Genomic DNA, 16,682 nt, shown 5'->3' with positions numbered 1-16,682 from the left:
TCCACAGATGCTGCCCTCTTTAAACTGTTTTTATTTGAAAAGGGATCCCAGGTTTTCACATGGAAAATCTCCCACATGGAAGATCTGGTTTGTGATGGTGTCTTATGTAAACATTTTAATATCAGATCCCTAAAATCCAGAGGCTCCCCCAAAAGGGATTAAAACATAATCCCCTCTCTCTATTGCTGTAGTGGATTAACTGTGTATTCTCTCTGCGGCTGGTTTGCTCCCTGAAGGCTGCAACAAAAAGACTCGGTGCTCCTTAAACATGCTATGGAATTGGAAGTTGTAATTGGAGATTTCCAAAGGACAGGGGTAAAAATGACACACTATTAAGGCTGAATGTTTCATGACGCCTCTTTCTGAAAGAAGAACCAGTTCGAAGTCCTTTTATAAGCCCCCAGAAAATCTCAGTTCAATAGAATCAGATTGGAGTAAAAGCAGAGGCAAGCGCAGTGTCCTTTCAGAAACGCAGAGAATCCAGTAGAGAGAATGTGTTCCCTGTGAAAAGTTCACGGAGACGTGTATTTAGAATCCGTAATATATTTCAGTAAATCACTGTATATGGTTTTGATAATGTGTTTCGTGATGTTTTTTCAATTTCTCCCAATTTAATTGCTTGAATATGTTAAATTACTCTTTAAGAAAAAGGAATAGTTCGCCATTTTAAATGTTTTTGACCATTCTTCGTCTCCAAATGCCAGAAACCTCTATTAAACCAGAAGTCACTAGCCTTCGCTGTATATATAGCATGACGACTTTTGTAAGGTTTTAGCAAGGCCCAACGGTGTATAAGAAGGCACTGTTTTCAATGTCAGTCACATCACCTTCTTTCTCACCTCGCCCCAGTCGAGAGTAAGCCTCCAGTCAAGATCTCTCCAGAAAGGAAATAGGAAAAGTGGCATCCACTGGAGCGTCCTGGTGGCTCAAGGGTTAAGGGAGCGGTTCGAACCGGCCCGAGCGTTGGGGGATTCCGAGGAGGACGCGGGAGGCAGGAGGCGCCGCGGAGCGCGCGCACAGACCCTCCAATAAACACAAAGGAGGGCCTGGGGAATAGAAACCCAAATCCACTTGTAATCGTACAAGAGATTCGGGCATAATTACTTGAGCAACCTAGATTAAGATTGATGAGCCTTTAAAGTGGCGCTTCAGATCGACCGCCTCGCCCTTTGGAAAGAAAAACCTTGTGCAGCCGAGATGGACCCCGACTCCGCTTGGCTACGCGGCGGGAACTGGCGGCCCGGGACCCAGGCCGGGAGTGCGCGCGCCCCGGGGCCGGGCCCCCCGGTGCGGGCTCGGGGGGTACCGAGGGCAATAAACTAACCGAAAGGGCTTCGCGTTAGTGTGACCCAGGCGGTCAGCTCGGGGGTGAAGGCTGACACTGACGCAGTTGGCTTCCTGTCCACCCGGTTAGGCGCGACCGAAGCCGGCCGAGAGCCCTCTCCGTGCCTCCCGCGGCAGAAACGGCCCGGCTTTGTGCAGGACGGTAGCGGCCTCGGGGCGCACGCCTCCCTGGGAACGTGAACTTCCCCGCAGTCCCCGGGCCCCGCCGGGTCGGGCCTGCCAGCGGTGGCCTCGGCGGTGGCGGCGCGAGCGGGTCTCACCGCGAGGAGCCGCCGCCGAGGGGCCCGAGCCCGAGCGGCCGCAGGGGGACCTGCCTTTTTATTGCCTTTATCCGACTGTGACTCGTTTGACTATGTGCATTTCAGGGCGTGGGGGGAGATGGAGGGGGGAAGGAATGGAGGGGAATTTAAGGCGCCCTTGCTACAAAAAAAAAAAAAAAAAAAAAAAAAAGGAGAGAGAGAGAGAGAGAAGAACAATTAAAAAAAGAATAATTTCTGTGTTCCATGTCTGTGTTTTCAGTACAGGATAGCAAAGAGTGCCTCCCCTTTCGGGGAATCTTAAAGGGGCAGTTAAGTGATCCCCTTTGAATTAATATTCTAAAACGTAATTTTCAACATTAACTCAGATTGAGGGAATTCGAAGTAGGCACACTTTCTGAAACATCTTTTCCTGAAGATTAGTTTCTCTAGTTTCAAAAGTTGAGAAATAGCACTTTTGGCACGCTTTTCTGAGAATCGCCTTGTTCGAGCGTCTTACAATTTCATCACTTTTGACTGATTCTCTGTGAAAATCACAGCTACGATTTTTGTTCTTTTCTACATAAGAAATGTACTTAATATCCTTGTGTGTGTGTGTGTGTGTGTGTGTGTGTGTGTGTGTGTGTGTGTGTGTACGTGCGTATGTGGCGCGGCTTAGGACGCCGATGTGAATCTTCATGCAAGTTGCAAACCCGTTAGTTAGTACAGTGGAATTCATACATCCAGATCCTGTACCCCTTCACACCCTCCCGCCCATCCTTGGGGAACTCCGCTGCCCAATGGAGCGGGCTTTCCCGGATGGCTGGCCTTTGGGGGCAGTGCTGACTGCCTAGGGTCTCCCAAAGCCGGTGGTGCCCCACGGAGAATCGGGGCATTTGTGGGATTTCTAGGCGGAGGTTACCAACTCTCTTGCTAAGGGTCACTTATTCGGTATTCTGACCTCTTGGGGCTTTATAGGATTCTGTATCTCTACTCTCGTTATAAGATAATGTGCAAAAGCTAAGCAGACCTTATCTCACACGAGAGGAGCTGGCCGCATGACCACAGGCACCATTTTCTTAGTACATCTTTAAAAATAAAGACCTGCGGCACCCTTCGGGAGGGAGCGGGAGAGGGCCACAGGGATTCAGCCTGACGCCGGTGCCCTTGTCTTTCAGGCCCAGTGGTTCTCAGTACCCCAGCCCAGCTCATCGCTCCTGTGGTGGTGGCCAAGGGGACTCTCTCCATCACCACGACAGAAATCTACTTCGAGGTAGATGAGGATGATCCTGCCTTCAAGAAGATCGACACGAAAGTGAGTTAGAGTGATTCTGTAAACAGTCCTGGTGGCTTTGTGGCAGGAAGTGGTTTTCAATTTTGCTTGGTTTTAAATGACAGTGGGGGAGGGGAGCATGTTTCCATCTTTGTCATAGGAAATAAAATGAATGAAATAACACATGCTCTATTTTATGGGACTGAAGAATATATTAATGATTTTAAATCCCGTGTTACCAGAGCATGCTCATTTTAATACTTTCTACATGAGAGCCTTTGTCTGCACTTGGGTAGATTTGATAGTTAAGCCAATTGTTCAAAGTCTCTGGGGTACAGCATCCCAAGCTCTTTGGGAAGACTGGGAAGGTTTTTCTGAAATACCTTAAGATCACTTTTAATTTCCAGACGTGTACATTGAAATGTGAATTATTATTCATTAAAAGGTTATAAGGAAACTGGGGGGGGGGGGCGAGGTGGCATTTAAATATAAATTCATCTCCATTATTACATCCATTTTTCATCTCCTGAAATAAGAATGCGCTTTACATGTGAATTTAAGAGCAGGAGAAACTAATTCTCTAAGAAGCATCGATTTCAAGTGTATAGGTCATATATACTAGCAATCAGATGTTTAAAGTTTGTGTTCTTCTGTGGGTGTAATGCCAGAAGATACATATTTGGACAATTTGAAATGCATAAATATTTATTTAGTATATCTTATTGTGCAGATTTTAAAACCTGATGTTGGGACAGCTCTACACCTCTGCACTTTCTTTTCAAATCAATGTGATTGTTGTTTTAACTTTTATGTTACCCTGCAGTTTGTAAACTTTTCTGAGGTTAAGAATTCAAGTGTCCTGCTAGATATCCAAGCATCAGTATACAAAAGATCTTCCTTTGCAAGCTTTATCAGAAACAATTATTCTAAAATAGTCAAAGACAAATGCTCCCACAGATTCAGAACTTTATTATTTGTATTTAATTTTTGTATAGAAATAAAGTATTATAAAACACGATTTGTAGAAGAGGAACTGAAACTCCAAAATCTACCCTCACCTGAATTAACTGCCTACCTTAGGGCCTGTAGGTGGTTAGCTCTCAGCACTTGTTGACTATTAAAATACTTGGAAGGACAGTCAAAGGACTTCTTACACTTCTGGCTCCCAAAGGATGGAATGTTTAAAATGAGCTGAAATGTAGTGTATTTGATTTTTAAATAATTTAAAGTTTGTCTTTATGCTTTTATCATTAGCTTGCCCTACAAAGGAAAAATAAATTTTGGGTTTCTGATTAACTTATTCAGCTAATGGAACACTAACTGCATAAAATAAGATTTGACATAAAGTGGTCAGAAATAATCTTTATTTTATTAGCATAGTTAGTTTTCATATACAAATTTTGAAACTTTCATTGTGACTTTGAGTTCACTTTCTCTGAGTCAGATTTTTAACTCCACAGTCTTTGCTGTCATGACATATTTTTTTCCTTATATTTTCAGAAATGCTACAGAACCTAGTCCAGAAGAGCAGACTTTCAAGGGTAGATTTAAATCTGTCTGTCATAGAAAGAAATAGTCTTATAAGTAGATCATTAGCTTCTGTAGCCGTACAAAGAGTTTTCTCCGGTATTTTAAGGTTTTATTTTTAATAATTCCATTAGCACACTCCTCAAAATGTTTAAGATACTCAGGTGGGTTCAGTTTCCAAAATGAAGCGTTACATCTTTTGATAGAAAAACAATTTAAAGTGAGACACAACAACTTTTATTTACTTCATTTATTAGCTTCTAATTAAATAAAAACCAGCAACAGAAATTAAAATCTAAGTCACAAAAGTAGTTATCCAGTGTATTTCAAGTGCATTTTCAAATATATAATTCAGATATTCAAGCGTTATTATATAAGCTGAATTCAAATTTCTTTGAATATATTTAAATAACATTTCAAGTATATTTATGGAATGTTAGAAATAGAACAAGCATTATATTTGAAACAAAATGTAAACTTTTTTAAAGTTCAGACACTTTCAAAGACAGATAAAAGTACCGGGAGGAAATCTACCTTTAAATGGTCTCTTTGTTAGCGGAAAATGTCTGGAAGTATCCAAAACGGCAATTTAACTTCTGTTCACCAAATCACAAGACACCAACATCCACACGTTCAAAGACAATGTGAGATCACAATATTTGTTACAAACCAAAATATACATTACACTTTCCTTCAGATGGCATATCCAAATGGTGTTTACTCACAGACAGATGCACCTAAATCACCAGGATTGCTATAATCCTTTGATAGCTGGGCAGAGTGTTCTCTGTGGTCTTGCATTACAGCCGGGTTGCTTTCCGGGTGTTACTGTGTACTTTTCGAGGGCGATAAGAAATCCTTTGTAAAAGAAGTCTTCTAATACTTGTGGGTTTGCGTTTTTCTCTATCCGCTTTCCCTTCTTCTTCTCCCCTTGGAGGGGTGGGTGAGATGATGCCTAAACATTGTACTGTTATTCCTTTTTAAGGAAGAGATTGTTTGCACTGACAAGTGGAATATTAGATAGGAATCGACCAGGAAGTTTACACCGAAGTAGGTCTTTGAGAAGAGCAATCACATTTCGGCTCTTGACGAAACGGTCCTCTAAAGTTTCTCCAAACTTTTCGGGTTGGTCAGGATCTCTCTCGCCAGTCGCCACGTTTGTTTGGCAGCGTTCTCCAGAGCCGAATGAGGTTTGCCTTGGAACAGATCTAAGTTCGGGAGGAAGTAGTGAGGACACCGCCGGCACTGCAGGCAGGAGATAAGTTGCAGCAAAATCCCGTTAAGCCGATCACCCAGGCAGGACTCGTCCCAGTCCGACTCCCGGGGATGCTTTTCACACTCGTAGGAAACCAGAGTCTTCATGTGGTAATTGTTGAGGGGCTGGCCGGGCAGTTCGAGGTGCCGATCCCGCAAGGTTTTGAGGATGGAGAGGCATTTCTTCCTGCAGCCCCCCATCTGCAGTCTGTTCTCCGCTTCCGCGAACTGCAGCACCCAGGCGTCGCTCTCGGCCGAGCTCTGTTTGCCGGCCAGGGAGTGGCACTCCTTGGACAGGAGATTGAACCCTTCCGCTTTGACCTCCGCCACCCGGTTGGGTCCCGGCCAGGGGATGTGGGGAAGCGGCCAGTGGGCAGCACTCCTGGGCCAGATGCCGGTGCACTTAAAGGCCGGGGTGATCTGCACCACGTACCTATCTCGGATTCGCAGTTTCACTTCGCTGGTGTCCGCCACCATTTTCACCACGTCCCTGTAGCTGCATTTGTCCACCGCCTGGGCCACCAGCGTCTGGAACCTGGACCGGATCTTGCGCGCCGAGAGGTAGCCGGAGGCGGTGATGAATTCCACCCAGAGGGACATGCTCCTCTTGCGCCCGTCGCTCAGCTTCAGCACCGCGCAGCCGGGCAGCGAGCCGTCGTCCACAAAGTTGAACACCCCCATCTGGTTCAGGTAAAGCACCACCTCAAACTCGGTGGGGGAGATGACCTCGAGGCCCTCGTAGCGATTGTCCATCTCGTTGAGAGAGCTGATGAAGCGGGGCTCCTGGACCTCCACTTCTTTCAGGACGTCGGAAACGACTTTGCAGACTTCGCGGATCGTCTTGGCGATGGCAGCCTTCCTGGCCTGGCACTTCTCGTTGTAGTATTTATTCAGATGGTACACCAGCTTGGCCTGGGCCGCGATCATGTTGGGGCAGAGATCCGGATTGTACACCGGAGTCTCGCAGTAAGCTGTGGGATCCAATGCGGCTGCTAGAGCTGGAGCCAACTTCGGTGGAGAAACGGGCCGCCGCGCTCAGAAACGCACCCAAACGCTCTCCGACGTGCTGCCGCGCTGGACTCCCAGCCCGCTGCTCTCCCCCCTTCCTTTTATCTTTGAGCCCGGACGGCCTGAAAGTGAAAGCCTGCTCTCCCCCCACCCCCCTCTCTCGGTCTTTCTTCCTCCTTTAAAGGATCCTTGTGCGAGAGAAACGCAAGGAGAGATCACCTTCTCAGTAGTGAAAACAAAAGTTGCGCCGAGACCCAGCAAAGCTCCTCCCGTAGCCAAAATAACCGGCCCTCTCCGTATTTATTGACGCCTTCCCGCAATCATCGTGTCTGCCGGACTGTTAATCAGACGGAGGAAAAGTGTGCGGAGTGTGTGTCGGGGGTGAGTGTGCGTGTGTCTGTGTCAGAAGAAGCTGCTGTTGGTTTGTCTAAGAGCCCAGATGCACTCGTGTGGAAATTATAAAGGCAGGGCCAGGCAGGCTGGCGGCCAATCGCCACTGGGCTCGTCACGACAGCCTCCTTCAGCTCCAACCCGGCTAATTAATCCCCCCTCGTGGATATAGGCACACAAACTAAAGGTAGGAGGCTGCTGCCGGCAGAAAACCACCCAGGCCACCTAGACAGTTTTGGAAATCAAGAGGAATCTCTCGGCTTTGGTATTAATGGAAGCATATTGACGTTTTGAAAAGACTTGGCAAAGTGCTTCTCTTCTGTGTTGAAAAAAAAAAAAAAAGCCCTGCTTGTCTTTTTACCGCGGAAATGCAAATACAGGTGTATTAATGGTCATCCATCAATTAGTGAACTAGATGGGGTCTTCTAAAACCAAAGTCACTAACTTGCATTTAGAATAAGATAATTAACGTCTCTTAATCCTGGAGGTCTTTTAAAATGCAGGTTGAGAGCTCGCTGTTGCACGTCTGTGCGAGTTGGCTTTAGATGGACTGATGCCTGTGTAATTTTTTGGATGTTCCTATAATGTCAGAATGTTGTTGTTGTTGTTGTTGTTGTTGTTGTTTTAATGTTATGCAGCGTTTTAACTCTGGTTTTTCCTCATTTGCAGTGGTTGAAAGGAGTCTGAAAATTACTGTTTTGTTAGACGTTGTCTACTGCTCTTTTAAGTTAGGATGTTTAAAAAAATGTTTAGGATCACTCCCCCTCTGTCCCCAACTGCAGCCCTCTTTGTACTTCGGTTGACTTGCCAACATAATCAGGACACTGAGTTTTGTACGCACTGGTAGAAAGCTTTAAAAAATGACTTCTCTGTGTGATCGAGAGACTGTTGTAACGTGAGTTCCTAGTGGGCTGGGTTTTAATATGTGAAATGAAGGCGAGATCATAGAGATGAGACCTAGTGGCAGATAACTGTTCCAAAAATTCTCAGGCTCGGGGTTTCTGGCTTGCCTATTGACGTGTAATTCAGGATATACCTCCTCTCCTAAGTGTCCGTAGTGGTGACCTGACAGACTTCTAATTTTATACGATTTCATGTGATTTGATTGAGGGAAAAATCAGTTACAATTGTAAAAGAAAACTAATCTGCAGTCATCCAGGGTGTTAAAATTTAAATGCCGTTTTGGAAAACTTTGAAAGAAAAATCGACATGTCCAAATTTTGGAACCTTGATACAGGAGGGGGGAATGGATTTATGTAGAACATGTTTTTGGTTCTGTTTTCTGGTGATACCAATTGCGTCCTTCATGTACAGGAAAGGAAATAAATACTACTTAGGGACTATGTAGTGGTTTTAAAACCCAGGCAGATTTTTAATGCCTACCTTTAATTTAGATGTCGTGTCTTTAAGATTAACAATATTTCCAGCCAAATCTTGTAACTCCTGGTAACAGGTTTGTAGGCACTTTCTTTCAGAGCCACTTTCAACAAGATCTTGTTCAGGGCTCCCACTTTTTACCTGAGCTTTTGATTTTTTTTTTTTTTTTTTTTTTGCACAGGTACAAGCATCACAAAGGCACCTATTATTTCCTTTCTCCTTATCCAAGAGTGATAGGTTCCAGATTTAGCTTAAAACAATACATTAGATTTGGGGCTCATGGCATCCATCTACTCTATTCCCCAGGAACCTTCCATTCCCTGGGGAGCAGGGACTGGGAACACGCGAACAGCCCCTCCCCACTTTGCAGGCTCTGCGGGTGAACGCACTGCTACCTTTTGGCAGTTGGAAGAGGAAGAAGAGGGGGCAAATTCGAACCGCAGAACCCGAGGCCAAGAAGGCGAAGATGCGCCTTGGTCTCAGGGGAAAAGCCGCCTCTGGCCCTCACCCAGCGTCTGTCCCCTCTCTCCCGCTGCTCCGCACTTCCAAGCCAGCCTCCTTTCCTCTCTCTGTTCCGTGGGTTTTTTTTTTTTTTTCCTGCGTGCGCGTTATTCTAAGCCTTACTCGGTGTCCTCGGCTTCTCCCCGTCCGCTCCAGGCCACGGCCTCTGCCCGCGCATCCCTCAGCCCCGCCGTCGCCCGGGCCCACGTGCGCCCGCAGCCTAGCCCCGCGCTTTCTCGTCGGCGGCCGCGGGCCCCTGCGCCCAGCGCTCTGTCCCTTGGGTGCGGACCAGAGTTGCTCGGCCAGGACCTCGTCCCTCGATTTGCTGGGCCACCTGCAAGTACCCCGGCCGCCGAGGACGTGCGGCCTGGGACGCGGAGGCCCCGGGGTCGTGTGGGGGGACCGTGGCGCGGCGGTCCGGGTGGGTCTAACGCGAGGGACGCGAGGGGCGCCCGGCCGGCCTCGCTGGAGCCAAGCGCGCAGGTGGCGCATCTTCGGGGCTCGCTGTGCGGCTTAATTGGGTTAAAGCGAAGCTAAACACCGAAGCACTTTGTGCAAACTAATTGGTGTAACCGGGGCCTTTTCACTAACGATTTGCACTTTGAAGAAGAAAAATGGATGGTGAGAAAAGGACTAAGAAAGTCGTTAGTCCTAGAATGTTCCAGGCAAGTGAAGTCATTCAGTTCCAAGGACGCCGGGACTGTGTTTTCCGAGCTGCTTCCCCCAGCACCCTTGACGCTGGGAGCTGACAGTGATTTACATAACACAGGATTCACCCACCCGCTGTTATCACTGTAGGTGAACTGGGCGCCCTAGAATAATACTCGAGCGCAAGTACTGCTTGTTGCTGCAACACAGTGATTTTCTATCACACTGAACACGCGAAATGAATTGCCTTCTGTAGCTGAATCCTTTCAGTGATCTCAGACACCTCCCATTGTTGAAGGGAAAATTAAACTATCCGAGGAGTGTGTTTTCTATCCCTTAATTTTTTTTTTTTGTTTTGTTTTAAGGAAATGACCTATGGAGAAGAATTTACAATATATAGTATACATTTATGTAATTCAGCCGCGTTTTTGGAGGTAGTTTTGTGGGAGCAACTTAGTTATTTTATAAGATTTTTTTGTGAAATATCACTTGACCTATTGAACTAGTTATTTCAAATGATTATTTACTACCTGGGGATGGCTTGAAATCAATTTATTTACTTATGTGAGAAGTTATAAAACAACTCTAATGATTTCAGTCTTGTATTATTTTTTTTTTTTTACTATAAATATAATCTTAGTAGTTAGTACTAGAGTAAAAGCTTGTGCGTGTCCAATGCTTTAGGATATAAGTGCTGAATTGTTTTCAGTGCTTTGCTATGCAGTCATCTTTGACGTGAGCTAATAATAGAATGATAATTGAAGAAAACTGACCTAATTGAAGGAAAAAGGAAAAAAAAGCCAAGAATCTCATGATTTAATGATAGTTTGAGATGCTTACATTTGAATGATATTGGGGATTTTAAGGTCTAACTGGCTTGACTTTTTCATTTCATTTACTTAGGTTACTAGGCAGCCTTGACTTAAAGTGTATCATTTAGGAAAAGAATCCAAAAAAGTCACCAACACACCATTATCATAAATTTTAGTGGTATTAATGAATACAAAACAATTAAATATTATGGTCCTTAACGTTTCAAAACATTCAAAATAACGATGGCAAAATAATTTTTCCTGAGGTCCTGTTTCCTAAGTAACTTATTCCCCCTTCTGTAATCCTACTTAATTTGTATGGGATACACAATGTAATGTGTAAATAGTCACCTTATTAGGTTTAAAGAAAAACTATTACCTTGAGAAATGCAGAAATGCAGGAATGCAAGGCTTCTGTGTTTAAAAAAACTAATTTAAATTTGAATTACATGTTCATGAATTTAAGCAATTGTGACCTTTCATCTGGAAAAATGTGTCTGTTAGAGAATATACATATACATGTTAAATGCTCACATAGATATTGTTTTGTGTTTTTTATATCTGCTGGCTGCTATTCTATTCGCAAGTATTCATGAACTTAAAGTTTTATTTTTTTAATATGTGCTTATTACACTGGGGAGATAAAAAGAATATGAAGTTGAGTTTATTAAATTATTTATCCCTACTGCTGGAGTGGCTTTGAAGGCTCATTGTACGCATCTGATTTCTACCTCCCCCCACTTCGTTTTTTAAATGCACCCAGGCTATTTCATCTGTTTCATTCTGCCAGACACAATATATTTCTTTTTTTACACTAGAGAAATTAAAGACAGATATTTGTGCAGGGTTTTCTCTATGTGTCACATTAAATAAAGTAAAATAGAGGCAGTTTTTCTGGTAATCTAATTTGATGGCATCTATACCTTTCTTCTTGTTGTGACTCCTCGTATAAGAACACTTGAAACAAAATAGCTTGAGAGCTTCAAAAGTTTCCGTGATTTCTTAAAACAATTATTTCATATTTTAATATCAGGTTTGTGAAACGGTGAAGCCGAGAATTGAGGTCACTGTTGGCACAATCTAGACCCTATTTTATTTCTTCAACCAGAGAGCATCCTGATAATTGAAGCTTTTTACAAAAAATTATTTCCTTAATTCTTCACTTGAATGATCAAGGCTATGGCCTCACTTTTCCTCATCCCTCTAGTACACATCAGATAGTCAACATTTGTTGTGGGGTGTACTTTTCTTCCGTACAGTGTTGCTTAGTAAACTTGTTATTGGTGCTAATAAATGTTGAAAAGAAAGTAACTTTGAGATTAAAGATGGAAGTTAGAAGTGTACCTACTAGATTTGCGGATTTGCAGTCATTCTGGGTAATTCCAACCAAAGCCTTTCTCTGGGCGGAAAAAAGAAAATGGAAGGACTGGGTTATTCAGACAGTTGTCCATTTCCTCACTTCATTTGAATGTGTACATATTGGTGTAGGATGTTTTAAGTTGCATCTATGAACTGAAAAATTGGGGGGGTGGAGGGTTATCAACCAGAAGATATTCTTATTGCTCAAAATAGAATGTGATCTCTTTACTCTTTCCAGAAATTTAAGGATATTGGGGTCAATCATTTATTTATTGAGTGTTATGTAGGAAGTGTTGATTACAATGTTCCAGTTCCTCATAGACCCTTCAGAAAGTCACTGTTAATCTTTATAATCTAGAAAATTCGAATTCATTTTGTTAGATTTCAGCCTCTATTTTTCCTTTGGATATTATAGGAATATTCTGGCAAGATAAATGGACTCACATGATTCTTTTCTTTACGAATATATGAAAACTAGGTATTCCTTAACCCATAATTCACGTGGATTTACTGACATTTGTGTATATGACCACAACCTTGGTACTCTTAGCACATTTGTGTTTTATTGCACTTAGAGAAAACAATGGAATCAAATGTGATTAGTGTCTTAATCTGTACATCTGTAGTGGGTCATCCAGGACTGCATAGCTCTCATTACTGTCCCATACTGTATGTGATTAAGCCACTGGAAATATTCAACATGACCTTGAGGCTAGAGTATGGTATAGAGATAATCAACATTCAGTGATTGCATGTCTAAAATAACCTTTTCTAGATCTAATTTACCGTTTTGGAGCTTACTTTTTCATGAACGAAGCAATTCCTCTAAACCAGGATTTATTATTTTTTTAATGATTAGCAACAGGAGTAATAATTTAAGAGAATAATTACATTGAATAAAAAAACTATTATTTCTTATCATATATATATTTTTATATAATAAATAAGTGCTTTATAGAAAATGAAGGAAATGAGTTTATGAATAGGAATTTTCTTTATCGTTTTTTTTTTTCACGTAGAGATTACGAACATCCGAGAATACACCACCTAAAGAATGATTTCATTTCCACCTATGTGTGATTATTTTCACTCTTCTAATAATACACATTTTAGTATACAAGTACGTATTATTTCTAAAAAGCCCAATTTTCCATGTTTGTCAAAAATATCAAGTCAGAAGTATTCATAAGTAGTTAATACTTTCTGGTCTACATGTTTATTCCTATTGTCTACACATCTAGATCAAATCAAAAGCATGAAGAGCACAGAGTTTGTAAGACATAGTCTTTCTAATAAGAAAATTTGAAACCAATGAAGTAGAAAGTATAGTTTTATTTGATTTTTATGTGAACTCTATTTTTTTATTATTGAAGCCAGGTTTACTGATGTGTATTTTGTGTACAGAACTATCCTTTTCTACGGTTTTTCCCCATGAATGTGCCATTCTGTGAATTTTAACAAATATATACAGTCATATCATGCTGGCACCAACAGAATATTTCCATTGCCACAAGTTTCCTCATGCCCCTATTTTATTTTTTCATTCATAAATTCTGTGATTCATTTATAAGTATCTGGGTGTTTTACTTTTCTCTCAAAAAATCTTTAGATTGTAAATCTATTTTTATTCCTCTAGAAATTATTTATTTTTATCATGTTTCTAATTTAAGGCCAGTTTTAATCAGATCACACTGACGTAGAGGCAGAGTATGAAATGATACTTCAGAGAGATAAGCAATAGGCTTACAATTTTTGTTTGACCTGAAGGTTGTTTGAATTTAATGTATATCACCTTTACGCTTGGTAAAAGATTCATTTTTCAAAGGAACTGCTAAGATTTGTTACGTTGGTATGAATGTACGTACTGGACTTATGAATATAGCTTATAGTTTGCACGTCAAAATATGTATTGAGAAACAGGGATTCCTTATGTAAGTTAGCAACATTTGAGGCATATTGGTAATGTCACTAGCTTTATGTCACTGGGGAAATACATCTCTCGGCATTTAAATTACATTGTACATTATATTTCGGTAAATTAATCCTCCCTTTGAGTGGTGGGGGACAAGGCCAAGGAGTTTATTAGAGCTAATATTAATTAATATATATACATTCTTGAAACATATACCTCTAATCCTAATTTTATATAAATATACATTGTCATTGAAATTTAGATGGCTATAAAGACTCCAAGCAAAGAATTCTTAAATTATAGGAGAGCAGACATATTCATTGACAACGATGCTCTTTGAAGTATTTTGCCTTTTTACAACTTGGAATAGTACAACTAGTCTTCTGTTTCTTTCCCCAAGATATAAAATTATTTAAATGCTTTCTGTTTTATATTTTTATTTGGCAATTACAATACAAATTTTAATGTTATGCATGCTTACAGCCCTATTAAGAAAGAAGTTATTGCTTTCTTAATAATCTTAAGCCATTTTTAGAAAGTATACTCTTTTTTATGGTTTGCAAAATAGCCTGTGCATGCAGGCTGTGTGTACACACACACACACACACACACACACACACACACACAGACATCCCCAGTATTTCAGATAATAAAAGATTGAATTGGCCTGTGTACATTTGTTTTAACCTGTTAAAAGGAAACAGCTACTAAATATAGGATTCTTGCCACCAGGATGTAATATCACACTGCAAGTTTATTCCATGATAACCTATACAGTTTTCAATAATACCTTAAGAGACTGAGGCTAAATAGACTTTTAAAATAATAATAACTGGAAGTTCTAACAGTATTTATCCAGACACATCCACTGTGGCAGTTTTGAATATCATAAGATTTTAATTGTGAATGAGAAGTTTAAACATTGCTAGCCATTCTGTCCATGTAAATACAAATATACTTAGCTCCATCACTCACATACCTAATATGTGTGTGTATCCATAAAAACACTTTCATATATTTAAAATTGTTTTCTGCTTTCTTGCAAAGACAATGGTTAAATTTTTTGTGCAACCTGAACCTGTATTTGATAAGCAAATTGCATAACTCTCTGGGGGGGGGGGAATTTTAGGGTTTTTTTTTTCTGGTTTTGGGGTTTTGCTTTTTGTTGTTTTTTTTTTTCTTTTACTAGCAAATTCAGTTCTTCATTTGTTTTGCTCTCCACGCTGCATTAGCACAGTTTTCCCCTGTGTACATCTGCCAGTGTACAATTTAGCCACGGGCATCTGTAGACCTTGTGGTGATCAGTATTGCAGGCAAAAGCCATATGTGTTTAAATAAAAAAAAAAATCTCTTTATTTCATTTGCTATTTTAACTGGATGGATAACTTTTGTGCCTCAAGACAGAAGAAGAAAAAATACAGAAATAATTAATTGCCTCTATTCTTGAGGCAGTTTCATTTCCCCTCCAATATGGAATGCTTGTCAGCTTTCCTGATAAATGACTGCATGTATTTGCATAGATTTTACATTAACACAAAAATTAGTTTTATTTGTGGAAAACTAGTTTACATAATAATATAAAACCTAGTGTTACTGATTATGTTTGCAAACATTGATGATTTTTTAAAGGGGTTGTAGCATACCTATTTTTCAAAGACCTGATCAACCTATTTTTTAACTTAAACTTTCTTTTGCCTTATACAGTTTTTCATGAACAAGACAAACATTCATAAAATGTTAGTTTTAGAAATTCTTTTCTGGCTATATGAACCACAACTGTTTCAGGCCCACAATTAGTAACCTTCAATTGGTAAGAAGATTCTGATTTTAAACTTTGGCCGAGGATTATTTTTAAATACTTATTACCGATTGTATACACCTCGGACGGTTGGAGGATTGCATCTGTGTGAATAATTTTAATTTTCGTATTCATGTTCTCGAAAGGATGGGTCGTCTAATGGGTGTGTAGTCGAGCTCACTCCTGAGACGTTATGAACTGTTTACAACCAAATTTAAAATATCACTGAGAATTATTCTCTCCATCTTCATTCTGTTGCCTTGAGTGTACTTAATCGTTGATCACCCCGATCCAACCTTGAGAGAAACAGTGTGCCAGAGCTATTTGGGTACTGCAGACAATTCTCGCTCTCTAAGTGGCAGGCAGTGGATGTTTATTCATACGGCAATCCGGCATCTTGTTGACTAGAGGCAACCTGCTAACTATGTGCTATCATCATATTATCCATGTTACAGAAAATTCAAATATGTTCACTGCTGTTAGTTACATCACAAAGCTTTTTTATAAAATATACTTGATCCTCAAGAAACCTCCTACACTTAATGGCAACCTAAACCAAGAGTCTCTCTGCCACTTCTTGATTCTGGGACACCCTGGGTGCCAGCTGTCACAGCTCAGCTAATGATGACAAATGCCCCTCTCTATGCAGATTGCAAAGCTTGCAGGCTGCTGTGAAAGGCGACCAGATTACCTTTCTTCAGATAGTAACTTAACCTTTTAAACTCATGTCAGAATGAAATTATCAGCTGTGATTTTCAATATCTGTATCTTTAAAAAACAAAAATCAGGACAAGATCAAATCGCAGACTCACTTTTTAAAAATTCTTCCAATTTTTGTATAATTTACATGGCTTTATCCGTGAAGGCCGTAATATTCTTAAATGAGAAACTCTAGGTAAAATATACTTTACAGCAGCATGAGAGTGTATATTTGAACTCCGCATATAACTCAGGTAGTGTGAATTACTGAGAGAATTATCAGTATTGTTTAGGCTACAAAATAGGCTGGTGGAATTTTGAGAGAAAAAATGTATTCTCTCCTTATCTTCACCTGAGTGGTAAAATGTCTGTACTCCTGCCGGGTGTATAGACCCAGCCTGTTCTGGATAAATTTTTATATCATTTCCCTAAAACTCTGTGGATTGTTCCAAAATGATTTAGAGAATAATTATTGTTAACGATTGTTTTTCCTATTTCCAAACTTGAGCTTCTGTTTTAGGTTTCTAATTTGTTGTGTAGAAAC

General features: G+C 41.0%; 2 protein-coding genes across 13 annotated transcripts in view; one reads left to right on the top strand and one right to left on the bottom strand.

Annotated features, from left to right (window-relative positions):
• The window catches only part of NBEA (neurobeachin), a 697,478-nt gene that overhangs the window by 485,170 nt on the left and 195,626 nt on the right, over positions 1–16,682 (top strand). For all 12 annotated transcript variants that reach the window (XM_086713686.1, XM_086713662.1, XM_086713695.1 and 9 more), the window contains one exon: positions 2,759–2,895. In XM_086713686.1, the coding sequence (XP_086569812.1) occupies positions 2,759–2,895 (137 nt within the window). The remainder of the gene's footprint in view (positions 1–2,758; positions 2,896–16,682) is intronic.
• MAB21L1 (mab-21 like 1) lies at positions 4,201–6,720 on the bottom strand. The gene has a single exon (XM_025923511.2). The coding sequence runs from the start codon at positions 6,559–6,561 to the stop codon at positions 5,482–5,484; it is 1,080 nt and encodes a 359-aa protein (XP_025779296.1). The 5' UTR covers positions 6,562–6,720; the 3' UTR covers positions 4,201–5,481.

Source organism: Puma concolor, chromosome A1 (genome assembly GCF_028749965.1).
Source record: "Puma concolor isolate L17-30 chromosome A1, mPumCon1.1.hap2, whole genome shotgun sequence".
Classification (NCBI taxonomy): Eukaryota; Metazoa; Chordata; class Mammalia; order Carnivora; family Felidae; genus Puma; species Puma concolor.
The sequence above is the reverse complement of the archived record's forward strand: the minus strand, read 5'-3'. Positions and strand labels throughout refer to the sequence as shown.